We start from the raw sequence: 20,738 nt of genomic DNA, 5'->3' as shown, positions 1-20,738 counted from the left end.
CTTCAAAAGATGTCAAAAAACTATTAAAAAATTTAGCTATTGCCTTATTTTCAGGGTTTTTAAAATATTGAGTTAGAAACATTTTCACATTTAAAAAAATAGTTAACTATAAATACAAATAATAATGCTTAAAATGACTGAAATTGGATATTAGTTGTTTTAAATGACATTTTATGGAAACATATTGTTTAATAATTTGTGTTTGATGTAAAATAACAATATATGACAGAAGATGTCAAAAATCTATTAAAAATTTCAATATTGCATTATTTTCTGCCGGGTTTTAAAGTGATTAATTAGAAACATTTTCACATTTCAAGAGTAAAGTAAAGTAATTATTTTTATTATTATTAGCAAATAAGTGGCTCAATATATATATTATATTTATATATGTTTTGTATATATTTATAATATATTTATATTTCTTATTTATTTATATTTTATTAAAATTATTATTATTATTTATTATTATTTTTATTATTAGCAAATAAGTGCCTCAATATGTATATGTCTATATTTCTTATATATAATATTTATAATATTATATTTATATTTATTTTATCAATTTTATTATTTATTATTATTATTATTATTAGCAAATAAGTGCCTCAATATATATATATTATATTTCTATATTTTTTATATAATATTTATAATATTTTTAGAATATTTTTCATTGCTGTAATGTACCATGTTTTTTTTTTGGACAATATTGTCAATCAATATGTATATTATATTTCTATATTTCTTGTATATAATATGTATAATATATTTATATTTCTTTTATTTGATTAATTTTATTATTATTTATTATTGTTATTGTTTATTATTTTTATTATTATTAGCAAATAAGTGGCTCAATATATATATATTATATTATATTTTTTAAATAATATTTATAATATATTTATATTTCTTATTTATTTATATTTTATTAAATGTATTATTATTATTATTATTTATTTTTATTATTAGCAATTAAGTGCCTCAATATGTATATGTCTATATTTCTTGTATATAATATTTATAATGTATTTATATTTCTTTTATTAATTTTCTTATTATTATTATTATTATTATTATTATTATTATTATTATTATTATCAAATAAGTGCCTCAATATATATGTTATATTTATATATGTTTTGTATATATTTATAATATATTCATATTTCTTATTTATTGATATTTTATTACATTTATTATTATTATTAATATTCTGATTATTAGAGGTGTGCAAAATTTCCGATTCTTAGATTATTCACGATTCGGCCGTGCAACAATCGAGAACGATTCACAAATGTCCAAATTCCGATTATATAAATATGCCAAGGGAAGCGAAACGAGCGAAAAGTACGCGGAACTGAAACGCAGTAGCGCGCGCGGTCTTCGGGACGCTTTTTGGGACGGACCGAGAGTACACATCCACAACTCACGCCTCGAGATTCAAAACAACAACAAGCATGGCTGAGCTGACCAACCCACCTCTTCGTCCGATCAGACCTGCTCCGAAAAGGCAAACAACTTCAGGCGGAAGTATCAGCTAGCTGGCTGCAGTGCGTCGGTTAGCGTTCTACAGGGCGCCGCGCAGTGATACGAACGAACGAACAGAAAAGTAGTGGCTGGCGGTAATGGCGTCTGACTTTATTCAGAAAAGAGTATTGTGGTGGAAATGTATCACGCTTTTGAAAACAAAAAGTTTTTAGAAGAAAAACGCTTTATTTCCGAGACCCCAGCCAGCTTGCTGGACTATTTTCCTCTCGTCCAACGCCGAAGTCAGCGCTGATCGCACACACGGGAGGTGAGGATCAAATTGAGATTCATGTTAAAAAAGCCGAACGATCCCATTAATGTTTACACGTTCATGTTTACACAAGTTAAAAAGCAGAAAAGCACTTGAGGGTTTTTTTTTTTTTGTACCTCTGAGAAACTTTAATGTTTACATGTTCATCTTTACACAACTTAAAAAGCAGGAAAGCACTTTTTTTTTTAAGGCATTTGTATTGAAGTAGTAGTTCACATTGTCTTTCATTTATACCTCAGTGCACTTTTGAGTGGATAAAAATAATATATTTTTGCTCAATGCTATGTTTTATTCTGTTGAAGACTGAATATACTTAAAAGCTGTTGTTACAGAATGAGGACTTGAGTATTTTATTTACTGTTTTGAACTGTTAACTTGATACTGAAATAGTAGTTTATTTAGGCCTGAGAGGACTTTTGTACTATTTTTGTAACTAATGTACGAAACATTAAAAGCGCCAAAATACATTGTTTTTTTTCTGCTGCCTGGGGGGAAATCAATAATCGTTTTATAATCGAATCGTCGCCTCTGAATCGTAATCGCAATCGAATCGTGAGGTGCCCCAAGATTCCCACCTCTACTGATTATTGTTATTATTAATTGTATTATTTATTATTATTATTATTAATATTAGCAAATAAGTGCCTCAATATATATATCATATTTCTATATTTTTTATATAATATTTCTAATATTTTTAGAATATTTTTCATTGCTGTAACGTAGCATGTTTTTTTTGTTTGTTTTTGTTTCTCCAACCTCGCCACAATCTGCTGCCAATGATTGCGGCCGGTCAGGATGGCGGTGTTCTCCATCGAGGTCCTGCACGACGAGCGCATCGTGCTGGTGGCCGAGCAGCGTCCCGACGCCAGCGAGGACGACAGCTTCCAGTGGATGAGCCGCGTGCTGCAGGTAAGCGCGCATGCGCACGTCGACGCGCAGGTGATCATCGGTCCCGCCCACAAACGCGCAAATGGCCGCCGCAGGCCGTCGACGGCATCCACCAGGTGGGCGTGTACTGCCTGCTGCTGGTGGCGGCCAACACGCTGCCCAAGACCCCCCTGGGGGGCGTCCACCTGTGCGAGACCCGCCGCCTCTTCCTGGAGGGGGCGCTGCACCCCTCCAACGTCCTGATGTGCCCGCACACCTGCGTTACCAACCTGCCCAAGCCCCGGCAGAAGCAGCCAGGTGGGACAAACGCACGCTCATATTGCGCAATCGCCGGGGACGGGCGGGGGGGGGGGCCCCCGAAACGATTCATCGAGTATTCCGAAATCACTACCTGGGGACCGGCACATTTAAACGATTTCAGTGGAAGCCAATCACAGCACTTTGTATGCAACAACGCTTATCTTAAAAGTGTTTTATAAATAAAGTTGTGTTGAGTTGAGAGCTGTGGGCGTGGCTTAGAAAACAACGCCCATTTTGAGGGCCTAAACGTGCACAGAAACTCACGAAACTCGGCACACCCATCGGGCCTGGCAAAATGAGCAAGATTTTATAACGTATTGTGCAATTTTTGCAAAAATGACTCAATAGCGCCCCCTAGAAATTTTTAACGACGCAGCCCCGGTTGTACGTTGAACCAAGAGCTACGAGAATTTTTAAGTATATGAGGGAGCCCAAGACCTACAAAAAAGTCTCTTGGAGCCATATGCTCAAATGAACAGGAAGTGAGCTACGATTTTTTTCAATGTCCAATTTTTGTCGATTTTTGCACATTTACAGGGGGCATATACTTTTGCAAACTTCTCCTGCACGTTTCAACTCATTTGATTCAAACTTGACCTGAGCCATGTCAAGACCTGAGCCAACAACAGGGGAAAAAAAAATCCTGACTACTATATGATGAGGGCGGAGCATCAAATTTCGTGTTTCGCAATGAAAAAGGAAATCGTTAATAACTCCCCGGTACATGCTCCAAAAAATCCCAAACTTGACATGTGTGTTAATATTTAAGGCCTGAAGCTATCTCTATGACAACATTCAGTTATATATGCAGCGCCACCTAGCCCTTGAGGCATTAAAAAAAAAATAAAAATACCCCACTTACAGTATTTTGTACAAAAAATGTAAACTCATTCTAAGTGTGATAACTAAATCAAACATTTTGTTCACTTTCCAGCACTCAAAATGTTCACTGGCATCAGACCTATCCATACATATGGAATTTTAATTCATTCATTTATTATTATTTATTATTTATTATTTATTAATTATTATTTATTATTTATTATTTATTATTTATTATTTATTATTTATTATTTATTATTTATTATTTATTATGTATTATTTATTATTATTTATTTTTTTGATGCCCTATATGGACAATAAAAAGCAGGATCGCGCTATGAGTAAAACTAACGATGATGTCATCACACCTTTGGGCTGTGCAATTAATCGAAATTCAATTCAGATTTTGATTATTACCCACCATGATTACAAAATTGGCATAATGGTACAAAAACGATTACTAATGTACAGTATATGTGTGCGTGTGATGTGTTTGCATTCAATGAAATTGGATTTGCTGACACCTGCGGAAATCTCGTGGAGTCAAAGTCATGACGATCACGACGATCTTCTTGGTCCTCCGCAGAGATCGGCCCTGCGTCGGTGATGGTGGGAAATCTGGTGTCCGGGAAGAGGATCGCTCAGGCCAGCGGGCGAGACCTGACCCAGGTCGAGGACAACCACCAGGTGTGTTTGCGTGTGTGAAAATCGGCAAAATCGTCTTTTTTTTTTTTTTTTCTTTTGAAGGTATGAAGGATTTTTTTAAACTCTTATCATCTTTCTCTTCTGTTGTGTTAACGTGCACAAATAGAAAACAAATTGGCTGATGTCTTTGAAGATTAGAAAAGATCTCATTTCGGCCGATTAATCGGTTGAGCCCCACATTTGTCCAAAGAGTACGTTTCACATTCCAATATTGACGGGCTGATAAATGGCATGAAGTGAAATTATTTTTTCAGTCCCTCAATTTTCACGACAACAACAGAGAGAAATCGGCAAAATCGGTCAGGTTTTTTTAAGGCATGAAGTTTTTGTTGAAATGTCATCATCATCTTTCTCTTCTGTTGTGTTAATATGCACAAAAAGAAGACAAATTGGCCGATGTCTTTGCTGATTTGAGAAGTGCTCATATCGGCCGATTAATCGGTAGAGCCCCACGATGGTCCAAAGAGTATGTTTCAAATTCTAATTACTGAATGATGGGCTGATAAACTTTCAAAAAGAATAAACAGCATGTAGTAACTTCTTTTTTGGTCCCTTACCTGTCACAGAGATAGCAACAGAGAGTAATCGGCAAAATCGGTCAGGTTTTTTTTTTAAGGCATGAAGTTTTTGTTTAAATGTCGTCATCATCTTTCTCTTCTGTTGTGTTAACATGCACAAATCGAAGACAAATTGGCTGATGTCTTTGCTGATTTGAAAAGAGCCCCTTTTCGGCTCGATTAATCGGTAGAGCCCCACGATGGTCCAAAGAGTACGTTTCAAATTCCAATAACTGATTGATGGGCTGATAAACTTTCCAAAAAATAAACAGCATGTAGTAACTTCTTTTTTGGTCCCTTACTGGTCACAGAGATAGCAACAGAGAGTAATCGGCAAAATCGGTGTTGTTTTTTTTTGTTTTTTTTAAGGCATGAAGTTTTTGTTTAAATGTCATTATCATCATTCGTTTCTGTTGTGTGAACATGCACAAATAGGAAATAAATTGGCCGATGTCTGCTGATTTGAAAAGAGCTCATTACGGCCGATTAATCGGTTGAGCCCCACGTTTGTCCAAAGAGTATGTTTCAAATTCCAGTAACTGTTTAATGGGCTGATAAACTAGTAACTTCGTTTTTGGTCCCTTAATGGTCACAGTGTCAGCAACAGAAATAAATCGGCGAAATCGGTGGTGGTTTTTTATTTTATTTTTTTATTTTTTATTTTTTTTAAAGTTTTTTTTAAGTTTTTGTTTAAATGTCTTTATCTTCTTTCTAATCTGTTGTGTTAATATGCACAAAAAGAAAACAAATTGGCCGATGTCTTTGCTGATTTGAGTAGTGCGCATATCGGCCGATTAATCGGCTGAGCCCCACGTTTGTCCAAACAAAGAGTGCGCTTGCGTTTTGCAGTTCCTGTTCCTGTCTGAGGTGTTACAGTGGCGAGCACAGAGCACACCTGAACACGTCCTGTACACGCTGCTCAACTCGCGGGTGAGTACACCGCAACACAGTGACCATGATGAAATACTTAAATAGAGAAATAAATAAATAAAGGAATAAATAAATTAATTAATTAATATATAAATGCGCTGAGTCGCGCATCGGCCGATAAATCGGCGCGCGACTTCCCCTCCAGGGGACGACGGCCAGCTCGGTGACGTGCTCGCAGCTCCACAAGAAGGCCGAGAAGGTGGCGGCCATGTTGGCCGATCGCAGTCACCTGCAGGACGGCGACCACGTTGCGCTGCTTTACCCTCCAGGTACATTTTTTTGTTCATTAATTTCATTTTTTAATTTTTGGGGAAATTGTTTTCATTTTTTCGTTTTGTTATGATTTAGTTCAAGTTAAAATGCATGCTAGGGGTGTGACAAAAAAAAAATCGGCTTTAGACGATCAGGATTTTGGAGCCGATCACCAGTCGGAGAGTTTAAAAAAAAAAAAAGAAAAAAAATGAAACCATCACTAATCGGATCAGAAGATGGACCCGTAATTGATCAATTGGCAAATTATGACACTACAACCAATCACTGATTTTTGCATAAAAATGTCAAATATCTGCCCATCCGTTCCGGCCCATCAGATCTGTGTAAAGTCTACAAAAAACAAAAAAACAAAAAAAATCGGAGAAATTGAATCGGAAAAATCGGTTTTGGTTTTGTGAAACCAAAACCGATTTTTCCGATTCAATTTCTAATCGTAATCGTTACATTTTTAAAAAGTTTCATCCGTCCTCGACTCTCATCTCACCCCGTGTATCGAGTCTCAAATCAGAATCGTCTTTTATGAGATAGCAAAATGTAAATCGTTTTGACTTTCAATAACCCCGGGTTTACGCCGGTTGCGGTGCGGCTGCGGCTGCGGTGCGTCTTGACTGCGTGCTCCGGACGGGTCCATTTTTTTGTCAATCCACACCGGCTCCGCACAGCTGCGGTCCGGCAGCTCCGTCGCCGCCCACTTCCCGCCGTGTCTCGCGTGACCGCGCGATCATGTGGCATTAAAAACAACGACACACACACAGAAAGAGAAGCGGAAAGAGAGGTGGACTTTTATTATTTTGTGGCTTTCTACCTCCAATATTAGCCTCTCCTCGTCCATGTGCGCTGGTGTCTAAACGGTGAATGAGCACCTCGCACGTTAACTCCAGGCCCGGCGACGCCCACATCACGTTTTGCTAGCATGCTTGCGAAATAGGCGCTGGCGAGTGTTTTATCCTGAAATTTATTTTGAAACTGCCTCGGTCTTCCTGTCCCGCTCGATGTGTTTTGTGCTAGCTTGCCATTTGCCGGAGGCCGACCGCTGCGGCGTCCGGCAAAAATAGAAAATAGGTCTATCCTTGCGGAGGGCTTGCGGCACGCCGCAGCCGAGACGCAGTCGACACGCAACGCACCCGCAAGCGGTGTAAACTGCACCATTCGAATGAATGGAATCTAATTGCTTGCGTCGCCGGAACGCACCGCAACCGCACCGCAACCGCGCCGCAACCGCATCCGGTGTAAACCCGGGGTTATAACTGGGATCGTGTTTTGGAAATCTTTTACATGTTGATGTCAAAAGTTACAACCGTACCATATTGAATCGAGTGCCGTCATTTTTCGAAAACGATTAATCTGACGATTATTCAATCGATTAATCGACTAATCGGATTCGTTTTAATTTCCCTTGATGACTGTTTATTAACCAGTAATTGGTGTTTGCTTCGTACTTCGTATCTGATTGACTATTTTACTAGTTTGGTCATTGTTTTCAAAAGTAAAAACCGATGTTTGCAAATGTCTTATTTTGATAAAACACACAAGATAATCGGTCTTCTTTCATGAAGGACTACAGAAATCAGTCAACAATTACTGTCGATATGCGGAAATCAGAGGATTTGGACAAAGTTCCAATGAAAAAATGGCTCCAAACGATTACTCGATTATTGAAATAGTTGTCGATGAATTTGATTATCGATGACATGTCGATGAATCGATTTTCCATTGAATCGACCCAAATCCAATTGTTTCATTTTCAAATGATGGGATTGTATACCCGGTTGCAATCAAAAATGGTATTTTGAAGAAGAGCGCTGCGGTGACATCACTTCCTGTTTGTTGCCTTTTCCCAGGCATGGATCTGATCGTGTCGTTTTACGGCTGCCTGTACGCCGGCTGCGTTCCCGTGGCCGTGCGTCCGCCTCACCCGCACGACGTCGCCACCACGCTGCCCACCGTCAAGATGATCGTGGAGGTCAATTTGAACATTTCATAACGCATATTTGATAGATTCATATTTAGGGGGGGTGAGCGGGTTTCCGAAATGAAAAACCGGGACGTAAACAATCGAGCGCAAAAATCAATTTGATAGGAAATTCTCGTCAGCAGCTTGCCTGGAGTGTGAGCGGAAACTACAGGATGAGGTTTGTAGGACTACATTTCCCATGATTCATAGACAGCAAAAGCAGGAAGTGATTCCGTGACGAAAACACGCCTTCGGTCCATTTGATGAGAATTTGGAAGTTGAGAGGAAGGAATTGAACCGTTAAATTGCCTTTTTAATGGCTTTGTCGTATGAATCGCTATGACAACCGTGTGATTGACATACACGTTGCAAAAAAAAATAAAAAAAATAAAAAAATGGGACATGGGGGCGGGGTTATTATCGCGTTGGAATTTTCATCTGAGTTAGTTTTGAGTTTTGTTTTTGAAATTGGTTTTTACGGTGGGTCTGTTAGTTTTTATTAGTTTTGGTTATTTAATAAATGCTTACTTTTAGTTAGTTTCAGTATTAGTTTTAGTTAGTTTTTTTATTTTTTTTAAAAGTGTATTACTTGTGTCCAATATTTAAAAAAAAAAAAAAAACAGCATGGGAGCGACGTCATTTTTGCTATAATTAGTTAGTTTTTGTTATTTAATAAATGCTTAGTTTTAGTTATTTTCAGTATTGTTTTTTTTTTATTATTTATTTTTTTATTATTATTATTTTTTTTTTTTTTAAAGTGTATTACTTGTGTCCAATATTTAAAAAAAAAAAAAAAAACAGCATGGGAGTGACGTCATTTTTGCTATAATTAGTTAGTTTTAGTTATTTAATAAATGCTTAGTTTTAGTTAGTTTCAGCATTTTTTTTTTAATTATTATTATTATTATTTTTTTAAAGTGTATTACTTGTGTCGAATATTTAAAAAAAAAAACAGCATGGGAGCGACGTCATTTTTGCTATAATTAGTTAGTTTTTGTTATTTAATAAATGCTTAGTTTTAGTTATTTTCAGTATTGCTTTTTTTTTATTATTTATTTTTTTATTATTATTATTATTATTATTTTTTAAAGTGTATTACTTGTGTCCAATATTTAAAAAACAAAAAAAACAGCATGGGAGCGACGTCATTTTTGCTATAATTAGTTAGTTTTTGTTATTTAATAAATGCTTAGTTTTAGTTTGTTTCAGTATTAGTTTTAGTTTTTTGTTTTAAATTTTATTTATTTTATTTTTTTTAAAGTGTATTACTTGTGTCTAATATTAAAAAAAAAAAACAGCATGGGAGTGACGTCATTTTTGCTATAATTAGTTAGTTTTAGTTATTTAATAAATGCTTAGTTTTAGTTAGTTTCAGCAATTTTTTTTTATTATTATTTTTATTTTTTTTAAAAGTGTATTACTTGTGTCCAATATTAAAAAAAAAAAAAAAACAGCATGGGAGCGACGTCATTTTTGCTATAATTAGTTAGTTTTTGTTATTTAATAAATGCTTAGTTTTAGTTTGTTTCAGTATTAGTTTTAGTTTTTTGTTTTAAATTTTATTTATTTTATTTTTTTTAAAGTGTATTACTTGTGTCTAATATTTAAAAAAAAAAACAGCATGGGAGTGACGTCATTTTTGCTATAATTAGTTAGTTTTAGTTATTTAATAAATGCTTAGTTTTAGTTAGTTTCAGCAATTTTTTTTTATTATTATTTTTATTTTTTTTTAAAGTGTATTACTTGTGTCCAATATTTAAAAAAAAAAAAAAACAGCATGGGAGCGACGTCATTTTTGCTATAATTAGTTAGTTTTTGTTATTTAATAAATGCTTAGTTTTAGTTATTTTCAGTATTGTTTTTTTTTTATTATTTATTTTTTTATTATTATTATTTTTATTTTTTTTTAAAGTGTATTACTTGTGACCAATATTTAAAAAAAAAAAAAAAAACAGCATGGGAGTGACGTCATTTTTGCTATAATTAGTTAGTTTTTGTTATTTAATAAATGCTTAGTTTTAGTTATTTTCAGTATTGTTTTTTTTTTATTATTTATTTTTTTATTATTATTATTTTTATTTTTTTTTAAAGTGTATTACTTGTGACCAATATTTAAAAAAAAAAAAAAAAAACAGCATGGGAGTGACGTCATTTTTGCTATAATTAGTTCGTTTTAGTTATTTAATAAATGCTTAGTTTTAGTTAGTTTCAGCATTTTTTTTTATTATTATTATTTTTTTTTTTTTAAAGTGTATTACTTGTGTCGAATATTTAAAAAAAAAAAACAGCATGGGAGCGACGTCATTTTTGCTATAATTAGTTAGTTTTTGTTATTTAATAAATGCTTAGTTTTAGTTTGTTTCAGTATTAGTTTTAGTTTTTTGTTTTAAATTTTATTTTTTTTATTTTTTTTTTAAAAGTGTATTACTTGTGTCTAATATTAAAAAAAAAAAAAACAGCATGGGAGCGACGTCATTTTTGCTATAATTAGTTAGTGTTTGTTATTTAATAAATGCTTAGTTTTAGTTTGTTTCAGTATTAGTTTTAGTTTTTTGTTTTAAATTTTATTTATTTTATTTTTTTTAAAGTGTATTGTGTCTAATATTTAAAAAAAAACAGCATGGGAGTGACGTCATTTTTGCTATAATTAGTTAGTTTTAGTTATTTAATAAATGCTTAGTTTTAGTTAGTTTCAGCATTTTTTTTTTATTATTATTTGTATTTTTTTTTAAAGTGTATTACTTGTGTCCAATATTAAAAAAAAAAAAAAAAACAGCATGGGAGCGACGTCATTTTTGCTATAATTAGTTAGTTTTTGTTATTTAATAAATGCTTAGTTTTAGTTATTTTCAGTATTGTTTTTTTTTTATTATTTATTTTTTATTATTATTATTTTTATTTTTTTTTAAAGTGTATTACTTGTGTCCAATATTAAAAAAAAAAAAAAAAACAGCATGGGAGTGACGTCATTTTTGCTATAATTAGTTAGTTTTTGTTATTTAATAAATGCTTAGTTTTAGTTATTTTCAGTATTTTTTTTTTATTATTATTTTTTTTATTATTATTATTTGTATTTTTTTTTAAAGTTTATTACTTGTGTCCAATATTTAAAAAAAAAAAAAAAAAACAGCATGGGAGTGACGTCATTTTTGCTATAATTAGTTAGTTTTAGTTATTTAATAAATGCTTAGTTTTAGTTAGTTTCAGCATTTTTTTATTATTATTATTTTTATTTTTTTTTAAAGTGTATTACTTGTGTCCAATGCGGCACGGTAGTCGAGTGGTTAGCACGTCCGCTTCCCAGTTCTGAGGTCTCCGGTTCGAGTCCAGGCTCGGACCTTCCTGGGTGGAGTTTGCATGTTCTCCCCGTGCCCGCGTGGGTCTTCTCCGGGTACTCCGGTCTCCTCCCACATTCCAAAGACATGCATGGCAGGTTAATTGGGCGCTCCGAATTGTCCCGAGGTGTGCGTGTGCGTGTGAGTGTGGATGGTTGTTCGTCTCTGTGTGCCCTGCGATTGGTTGGCAACCAGTCCAGGGTGTCCCCCGCCTACTGCCCAGAGCCAGCTGAGATAGGCGCCAGCAGCCCCCGCGACCCTTGTGAGGAATAAGCGGTCAAGAAAATGGATGGATGGATGGACTTGTGTCCAATATTTAAAAAAAAAAAAAAACAGCATGGGAGCGACGTCATTTTTGCTATAATTAGTTAGTTTTTGTTATTTAATAAATGCTTAGTTTTAGTTTGTTTCAGTATTAGTTTTAGTTTTTTGTTTTAAATTTTATTTATTTTATTTTTTTTAAAGTGTATTACTTGTGTCTAATATTTAAAAAAAAAAAAGCATGGGAGTGACGTCATTTTTGCTATAATTAGTTAGTTTTAGTTATTTAATAAATGCTTAGTTTTAGTTAGTTTCAGCATTTTTTTTTATTATTATTTTTATTTTTTTAAAAAGTGTATTACTTGTGTCCAATATTTAAAAAAAAAAAAAAACAGCATGGGAGCGACGTCATTTTTGCTATAATTAGTTAGTTTTTGTTATTTAATAAATGCTTAGTTTTAGTTATTTTCAGTATTGTTTTTTTTATATTATTTATTTTTTTATTATTATTATTTTTATTTTTTTTTAAAGTGTATTACTTGTGTCCAATATAAAAAAAAACATTTAAAAAAACAGCATGGGAGTGACGTCATTTTTGCTATAATTAGTTAGTTTTAGTTATTTAATAAATGCTTAGTTTTAGTTAGTTTCAGCATTTTTTTTTATTATTATTTTTATTTTTTTAAAAAGTGTATTACTTGTGTCCAATATTTAAAAAAAAAAAAAAACAGCATGGGAGCGACGTCATTTTTGCTATAATTAGTTAGTTTTTGTTATTTAATAAATGCTTAGTTTTAGTTATTTTCAGTATTGTTTTTTTTATATTATTTATTTTTTTATTATTATTATTTTTATTTTTTTTTAAAGTGTATTACTTGTGTCCAATATAAAAAAAAACATTTAAAAAAACAGCATGGGAGCGACGTCATTTTTGCTATAATTAGTTAGTTTTAGTTATTTAATAAATGCTTTATAGTATTTCTGTTATTTTTTTATTTTTTTTTGCGTATTTAGTATTTCTTTTTTTTTTTTTTTTAAGTTGGTCTTAATATTTCCTTTCTAATGCTTAAACATGATCTTGTTTTGTACCAAAAATAAATAATCGTTTGAATAATGGTGATGATCATTTTTTCCATAATCGAGCAGGTATAATGTGGATGTCACGATGTATGCGTGAACCAAACGGTCGTTGGTGTTAAATGGTAATCACTAGCGCGCTAATGCTAATTGTGATCGCTAACCGTTTAGCGTAGGCTAATTTTGTTGGCGTTTTAATAATACATACGTGCGGACAGACAGACGACATGTGAATGTGGGGGGGCGGGGCTTGTTATAACAATCGTTTGACGGACCAATCGATCAGGTGACGGATGTCAAACGTCGTTTGCAGGTGAGCGGCGCGGCGTGCGTGCTGACCACGCAGCTCGTCTCCAAGCTGCTGCGCTCCAAAGAGGCGTCGGCCGCCGTGGACGGACGCACGTGGCCGCCCGTCCTGGACACGGGTACGCGCCCGCGCGCCGCGTGCTACGTGCTACGTGCTACGTGCTACGTGCTACGTGCTACGTGCGTGTTGAAGGCCAAACAACATCGTGATCAAGTTTGTGTTTTTGTTTTTTTTAGACGATTTGCCAAAGAAGAAAATTCCCGCGCTGTGCAAACCTTCCGATCCGGACACGCTGGCATACTTGGACTTTAGCGTGTCCACCACCGGCATGCTCGCTGGAGTCAAAGTACGAACAAAAAAACCCCCAAACAAACGCACGACACATGAAAAAAAAATGAGTGCAATCATTTATGACACACTTTTTTTTGTTTCTCATTAATTTTAATTATTACCCCTTCCTTGCAAAGCCTGTACTGGGGGAACAGTTGCAAGGGAGCTGACACGTCCATATATATATATATATATATATATATATATTAGGGGTGTGAATTGCCTCGTACCTGACGATTTGATTCGTATCACGATTCACAGGTCACGATTCGATACCGATTAATCCCGATACGAATTTAGAAGTCGATTGTTGCGATTTTTTTTCATTCAAATTTAGAAAATACTAATCAGTAAGCTTGTAGAGTGTAAGATTGATATGAAAATGTATTATTTATTTATCTTATAGAGGTTGTAATCTGTTTCATGTTTGAACAGCATTAAAATAAAATATTAAGGCTTAATGTTCCGTTCATATAACATTCTTCCATGCTCAAGGTGTGAATCCGAACCCGAAGTCAGACGTTTTGTTGAATATTTTTCCATTAAAAATGGAAGTTTAAAAATCTATTCACACACACAAAAAAAAAAAAAAAAGGCAATGATGATAAGACGTTGAATCGGTAAGACTACCGAATGAACAATTCTGAGCTCTTAAAAAAAAAAAAAAAAAAAAAATCGATTTTTTTTTAATTGAATCAATTCGAGAATCGCGCGATGTAGTATCGCGATATATCGCCGAATCGATTTTTTTAACACCCCTATTATATATATATATATATATATATATATATATATATATATATATATATATACTACTATATATTAATAATAATAATTTGTAATTATTATAATTAATAATGTTATTATATTATTATAATAATTATTATTAGAATTAATAATATTATTATATTAATATTATATTTAATATGATATATATATATATATATATATATATATATATATATATATATATATATATATACTACTATATATTAATAGTAATTTGTAATTATTATAATTAATAATGTTATTATATTGTTATAATAATTATTATTAGAATTAATAATATTATTATATTAATATTATATTTAATATGATATATATATATATATATATATATATATATATATATATATATATATATATATATATATATATATACTATATATTAATAATAATTTGTAATTATTATAATTAATAATGTTATTATATTATTCTAATAATTATTATTAGAATTATTAATATTATTATATTAATATAATATTTAATATAATATTATATATATATATATATATATATATATATATATATATATATAAATAATATTTGACTGTAACAAGATTTGTCTGCAATAAAGCCGGTCAATTATTATATTCCCTTAAAAGAAGATATTTTGCTTTTATCACACTCATTTTTTGACAGTACATCATTTAAATTTTAACTCAAATTTGTTTTTATTTTTATGGAATTTCTGTATCAATGACTCAAAGATGCAGCCATATTTCTATTAATTTAGCTTTTTTTTCACTTTTATGTTCGCAAAAATATTCGCCTTGTACTTGTACATTTTGTTGTACATTTACAACAGATATAAAATTTGCGATTAATGATGATTTCACCATTTAACTAATTTGCCTCCAAAAAACATATAAATACGTTCTATTTAAAATATTGCCATACTCCCAAAGACGTATTTATACATTTATTTATTTTTATGTTAGAGCGTACAGAAGGTTTTGATGCAGCCTCTCAACTGCAAAGAACGGTTGAAGCAGTGGTAGTTATTACAAAAACGGCCAGCAGGAGGCGTCAGAGTATAAGAGATCAACCAGGGCCGTGTTGAAAAAACAAGCTCAATGACTCGAATAATGATGAAACTTCACCATATTAACGTGTAAATACGTTTTTTTTTATGTTTAAGTGTCCCAAAGATGTATTTATACGTTTTTTTTGTTTGTTTGTTTTTATGCTAGAGCATACAGAAGGCTTTGATGCAGCCTCTCAACTGCAAAGAACGGTTGCAGAAATGGTAGTTATTACACAAACGGCCAGCAGGTGGCAGCAGAGCAAAGGAGATCAACCAGGGCCATGTAGAAAAAAAGCTCAATGACTCGAATAATGATGAAACTTCACCATATTAACGTGTAAATACGTTTTTTTTTCATGTTTAAGTGTCCCAAAGATGTATTTATACGTTTTTTTTTTTGTTTTGTTTTTTATGCTAGAGCATATAGAAGGCTTTGATGCAGCCTCTCAACTGCAAAGGACGGTTGCAGAAATGGTAGTTGTTACACAAACGGCCAGCAGGTGGCAGCAGAGCAAAGGAGATCAACCAGGGCCATGTAGAAAAAAAAGCTCAATGACTCGAATAATGATGAAACTTCACCATATTAACGTGTAAATACGTTTTTTTTTATGTTCTAAGCGTCCCAAAGATGTATTTATACGTTTTTTTTTTTGTTAGTTTGTTTTTTATGCTAGAGCATATAGAAGGCTTTGATGCAGCCTCTCAACTGCAAAGGACGGTTGCAGAAATGGTAGTTATTACACAAACGGCCAGCAGGTGGCAGCAGAGCAAAGGAGATCAACCAGGGCCATGTAGAAAAAAAAGCTCAATTACTTACAATTTTAATAATTTTAAATAGTTATAAATAATAATAATAAATAATTTTTTAAATAATTTGAAATCGATTTGCGAAAACTGATGAAACTTGGCTCTCTTCTAATGCTAATTCCTGCAAAACGGAAACAGATAGAAACGTACTTTTTTTTTTCCTGATGAAAGAAGAGACTTGAATCTTTCTTTTGGTAGGTTCCAAAACAACCAGCAGGAGGCGTTAGAGTATAAGAGATCAACCAGGGCCGTGTTGAAAAAACAAGCTCAATGACTCGAATAATGATGAAACTTCACCATATTAACGTGTAAATACGTTTTTTTTTAATGTTCTAAGCGTCCCAAAGACGTATTTATACGTTTTTTTTGTTTGTTTGTTTTTTATGCTTGAGCATACAGAAGGCTTTGATGCAGCCTCTCAACTGCAAAGAACGGTTGCAGAAATGGTAGTTATGACACAAACGGCCAGCAGGTGGCAGCAGAGCAAAGGAGATCAACCAGGGCCATGTCGAAAAAAAAGCTCAATGACTCGAATAATGATGAAACTTCACCATATTAACGTGTAAATACGTTTTTTTTTATGTTTAAGTGTCCCAAAGATGTATTTATCGTTTTTTTTTTTTTGTTTTTTTTTATGCTAGAGCATATAGAAGGCTTTGATGCAGCCTCTCAACTGCAAAGAACGGTTGCAGAAATGGTAGTTATTACACAAACGGCCAGCAGGTGGCAGCAGAGCAAAGGAGATCAACCAGGGCCATGTAGAAAAAAAGCTCAATTACTTACAATTGTAATAATTTTAAATAGTTATAAATAATAATAATAAATAATTTTTTAAATAATTTGAAATCGATTTGCGAAAACTGATGAAACTTGGCTCTCTTCTAATGCTAATTCCTGCAAAACGGAAACAGATAGAAACGTCCTTTTTTTTTTCCTGATGAAAGAAGAGACTTGAATCTTTCTTTTGGTAGGTTCCATAGCAATAGAATATTCTGTGGGCCTTGCAAAATCAGTCCAAATCCAGGAGCTTGCTTGAGCGAAAATGTTTGCGAGCGAAATCCCGCAAATAATTGTGAATCCGAGCGTCAATGTGGCGTTTGTGACGTGTGTGCAGATGTCTCACGCGGCCACCAGCGCCTTGTGCCGCTCCATCAAGCTGCAGTGCGAGCTGTACCCGTCCAGGGAGGTGGCCGTCTGCCTGGACCCCTACGCCGGACTGGGCTTCGTCCTCTGGTGCCTCTGCAGGTGGGCCCGCGCAAGCGCACCCTCGCCAGCGCCAGCGCCGGCGTCGGCTAACGTGTGTGGCGCGCGCAGCGTGCACTCGGGCCACCGCTCCATCCTGATCCCGCCGTGCGAGCTGGACGTCAACGCGTCCTTGTGGCTGTCGGCCGTCAGCCACCACAAAGTGCGCGACACCTTCTGCTCGTACAGCGTGATGGACGCCAGCGCCCGGCGACTGGCCGCGCAGACGGACGCGCTCAAGGTGAGAGACGTCCGTCCGTCCGTCCGCTCGTCCGTCCGTCCGGCCGACGCGTGACCGACTCGCCCGCCGTCCGTTTGCCGGCAGAACCGCGGCGTGGACCTGTCCCGCGTGAGGACGTGCGTTGTGGTGGCCGAGGAGCGACCGCGGACGGCGCTGACGCAATCCTTCGCCAAACTCTTCAAGGATCTCGGCCTGCACTCGCGAGCCGTCAGCACCGCCTTCGGCTGCCGGGTCAACATGGCCGTCTGCCTGCAGGTGAGTTTGCCGGCCGCCGGCGTGAAAGCCTTCATGTCATTCGCGGCGATTCCCTTTCGATTCTCCTCGCCACACATTTCCTCATTTGGAAAAATCGGCTTTTTTACGTTCCGTTTGAATTGCTCGAAGAGTCCCAAAGACGGATTTATACGTTTTTTGAAGGTTTTGATGCAGCCTCTGTGAGAATTCCCACTTTGCATGAAAAGTCAAATCAAAGTCATCATTTTGAGAATAAAGTCAGAAGTTGTCAGAATTCTGAATTTATCTTCAGGATTCTAATTTTAAAGTGATAAAAAATGACAATAAAAGTCAAATCAAAGCTTACTTTAATCTCACTTGAAAGTTAGAATTCTGAGAATCAAGTGAGTATTGGTCAGAATTCTGACTTTATTCTCAAAATTCTGACATTAAAGTGAGAATAATAGCAATGAAAGTCAAATCAAAGCTGACTTTAAAGTCAGATTTCTGAAAACAAACATAAAACGTAACATAACGTCGACATGAAATGAATTTCCGTTTCCGTTTTTTTCGTTAGTTGTAGTGAACTCAGATGACCTTTCTTCTTCATCTCTTTGCACAAAAATCCCTCTTGACAAATTCGGGCCCACACTGAACAAAAAAAGAAATAAAAAATCATTGCATTTGTTCACAATTTTCCCTCGATCATTAATAACAGAATTGTCACGTTTCACAATATATGTATCGACTCCGTGACACGGTTTAGAACTTGAAACGGTGCCCGAGTGGTTAGCACGTCCGCCTCCCAGTTCTCAGGACTCGGGTTCGAGTCCAGGCTCCGCCCTTCCTGGGTGGAGTTTGCATGTTCTCCCTGTGGGTCTTCTCCGGGTACTCCCGTCTCCTCCCACATTCCAAAGACATGCGTGGCAGCTGAGATAGGCTCCAGCAACCCTCCTGAGGAATAAGCGGTCAAGAAAATGGAAGGATGGAAGTCCAATTTGAAGTGTTCGAATGAAAAAAAATTGTTTTTCAGCACTTGCTCAAAAGGGGCTTGACCCCCGTCCTCATTTTATTGAACGTGTCATCAAACAATATTTCAATATCAATCAAAAACAACACAATTGAATGCCAAACGCAGTTTCAAAATGAAAGCTTTTATTATGAAGGGGGAAACAGTTGAATCAAAAATGTAACAAAACCTTTTTTTTTTTTTTGGTGTTTATCATGTCAAACCTGACGGCTAATTTTCAGTTCGATCACAATTTTCCGGCCGATCGCCGATCTTTTAAAAAGTCTGACCTGCCGATCCCGATTATTGCCGATACCGATTTTTTTTTTTTTTTTCTTTAAGAGCTCAGAATTGTTCATTCGGTAGTCTTACCGATTCAACGTCTTATCATCATTGCTCTCTTATTTATTTATTTATTTATTTTTTGTGTGTGTGCGTGCGTTTGCGATTTTTTTCATTACAAGCAGCATACGCCTTCAGTGTTCCAATCTTGTTTTATCGGAAAACATTGAAGAATATCGGCGAAATAAAACAAACGGGTTGTTTTAACTGCACGGGAAGTGTTTCTCTCAAATCCAAATGAAAATCCGATTAATCGTCTCAGCAGAAGAGGACAGTGGCTGACTTTTTTTTTTTTTTTTTTTTTTTGACATCTGAGGACGGAGATGAGATTGGTGGAAAAGATCGGCTTATTTTGAAGAGATCGGCCGATCACCGATCTTCCAAAATGAAGGAAATCGGGGCCGATAAATCGGCTGGCCGATCGATTGGTGCACCCCTACTTTTTATACATTCACAACAAAAATTGGTATATAAAAATTGTTGGTATTAAACGATTCAGAGTCGAGTTCAACCACTCAAACGTGACAATCTTGAGGTCAGTTGTTGGAGTTATTTGATGGAGTTGATTTAGTTTGTGTTCAACCAACCAAAACTCGGATGCAACACTAAACTTAACACGTCTTTGATTGTTTAACAGTAAGAAAAAAAACAAAAACATTATTGAAGTAAAAAACAACAACTAAATGACATTTATCATCTTCCCTCGTCCAATCGTTTTCATTCCCTCCAAACCTTTTTAACTCTTTTACTGCCACACGTTATCAAAGAAAAACTTTGATCTGACAGAGGCTTTGATCATTGACGAAAAAGCGATACAATGCTTCCATCTGCTGGCCATAGTTTAGACTGTTTTAGATTCCACAACCCATTGACCAGGCAGCGTCGCACTGAGAAAAAAATAAAATAAAATAAAAAAAATCTGTTGACGTTATTTCACGTTTTTGGCAATATACGTGGTGATTTTACTGATCGTTATTAAACGTTTTTGGCAGTCAAAGAGTTAAAGGCTCGGGAACACCTTTTCCGATTCAAGCGTCAACCTGATATCGGCGTACGGATCGTGTTGAACGTCGGTGACGGTGTCGGCGGGTTCATTCTCCGTCACTTTTCCTTCCGTGCCGGACAATTTGGCTTGCTCGTCAGCTGTCGTGGGCAGTCGCCGACCTTGACTGACCTCTTGGTGGATTCCTGAAGACGTCGACGACAAGTTTTGGTCAGTGATGACGACGTGAAGCTTCACTTTGCAATAATATTTGACTTACCAAGGAGGAGAAATAGCAAAATCAACGTTTTGATGGTCATTGTGACGCGTTTCCGTCCTCTGCTGTAGCAAAACCGGATTATTTTCTGTCAAAATGATGAAAAAAAAACAAAAAAAACGCAAGTTCAGTTTGTTTCTCAAAATATGGTTGCTAATTGCTAATTGCTAATTGCTGGTTAATAGGTTGCTTTGTCATGGCGGACATGTTTGTTTCACACCTGATGCACGAGTTTGCGTCAGTAAATTCGCATTAGCAACATTCATGAACAA

General features: G+C 34.9%; 1 protein-coding gene across 7 annotated transcripts in view; it reads left to right on the top strand.

The window, feature by feature from the left end:
• LOC144013395 (disco-interacting protein 2 homolog C-like) overlaps positions 1-20,738 on the top strand; it is an 89,640-nt gene that overhangs the window by 59,070 nt on the left and 9,832 nt on the right. For 6 of the 7 annotated variants that reach the window (XM_077512229.1, XM_077512220.1, XM_077512211.1 and 3 more), the window contains exons 21-31: positions 2,602-2,716; positions 2,791-2,992; positions 4,404-4,504; positions 5,929-6,009; positions 6,155-6,278; positions 8,124-8,245; positions 13,223-13,334; positions 13,453-13,562; positions 17,275-17,405; positions 17,475-17,643; positions 17,728-17,898. In XM_077512229.1, the coding sequence (XP_077368355.1) occupies positions 2,602-2,716; positions 2,791-2,992; positions 4,404-4,504; positions 5,929-6,009; positions 6,155-6,278; positions 8,124-8,245; positions 13,223-13,334; positions 13,453-13,562; positions 17,275-17,405; positions 17,475-17,643; positions 17,728-17,898 (1,438 nt within the window). Of the gene's footprint in view, positions 1-2,601; positions 2,717-2,790; positions 2,993-4,403; positions 4,505-5,928; positions 6,010-6,154; positions 6,279-8,123; positions 8,246-13,222; positions 13,335-13,452; positions 13,563-17,274; positions 17,406-17,474; positions 17,644-17,727; positions 17,899-20,738 lie in introns of those variants that run through there. The other variant, XM_077512258.1, reaches the window with a different exon arrangement.

Source organism: Festucalex cinctus, chromosome 1, assembly GCF_051991245.1.
Source record: "Festucalex cinctus isolate MCC-2025b chromosome 1, RoL_Fcin_1.0, whole genome shotgun sequence".
NCBI lineage: Eukaryota > Metazoa > Chordata > Actinopteri > Syngnathiformes > Syngnathidae > Festucalex > Festucalex cinctus.
Note: the sequence above shows the minus strand (reverse complement) of the source record. Positions and strands in the feature narration are given on the sequence as shown.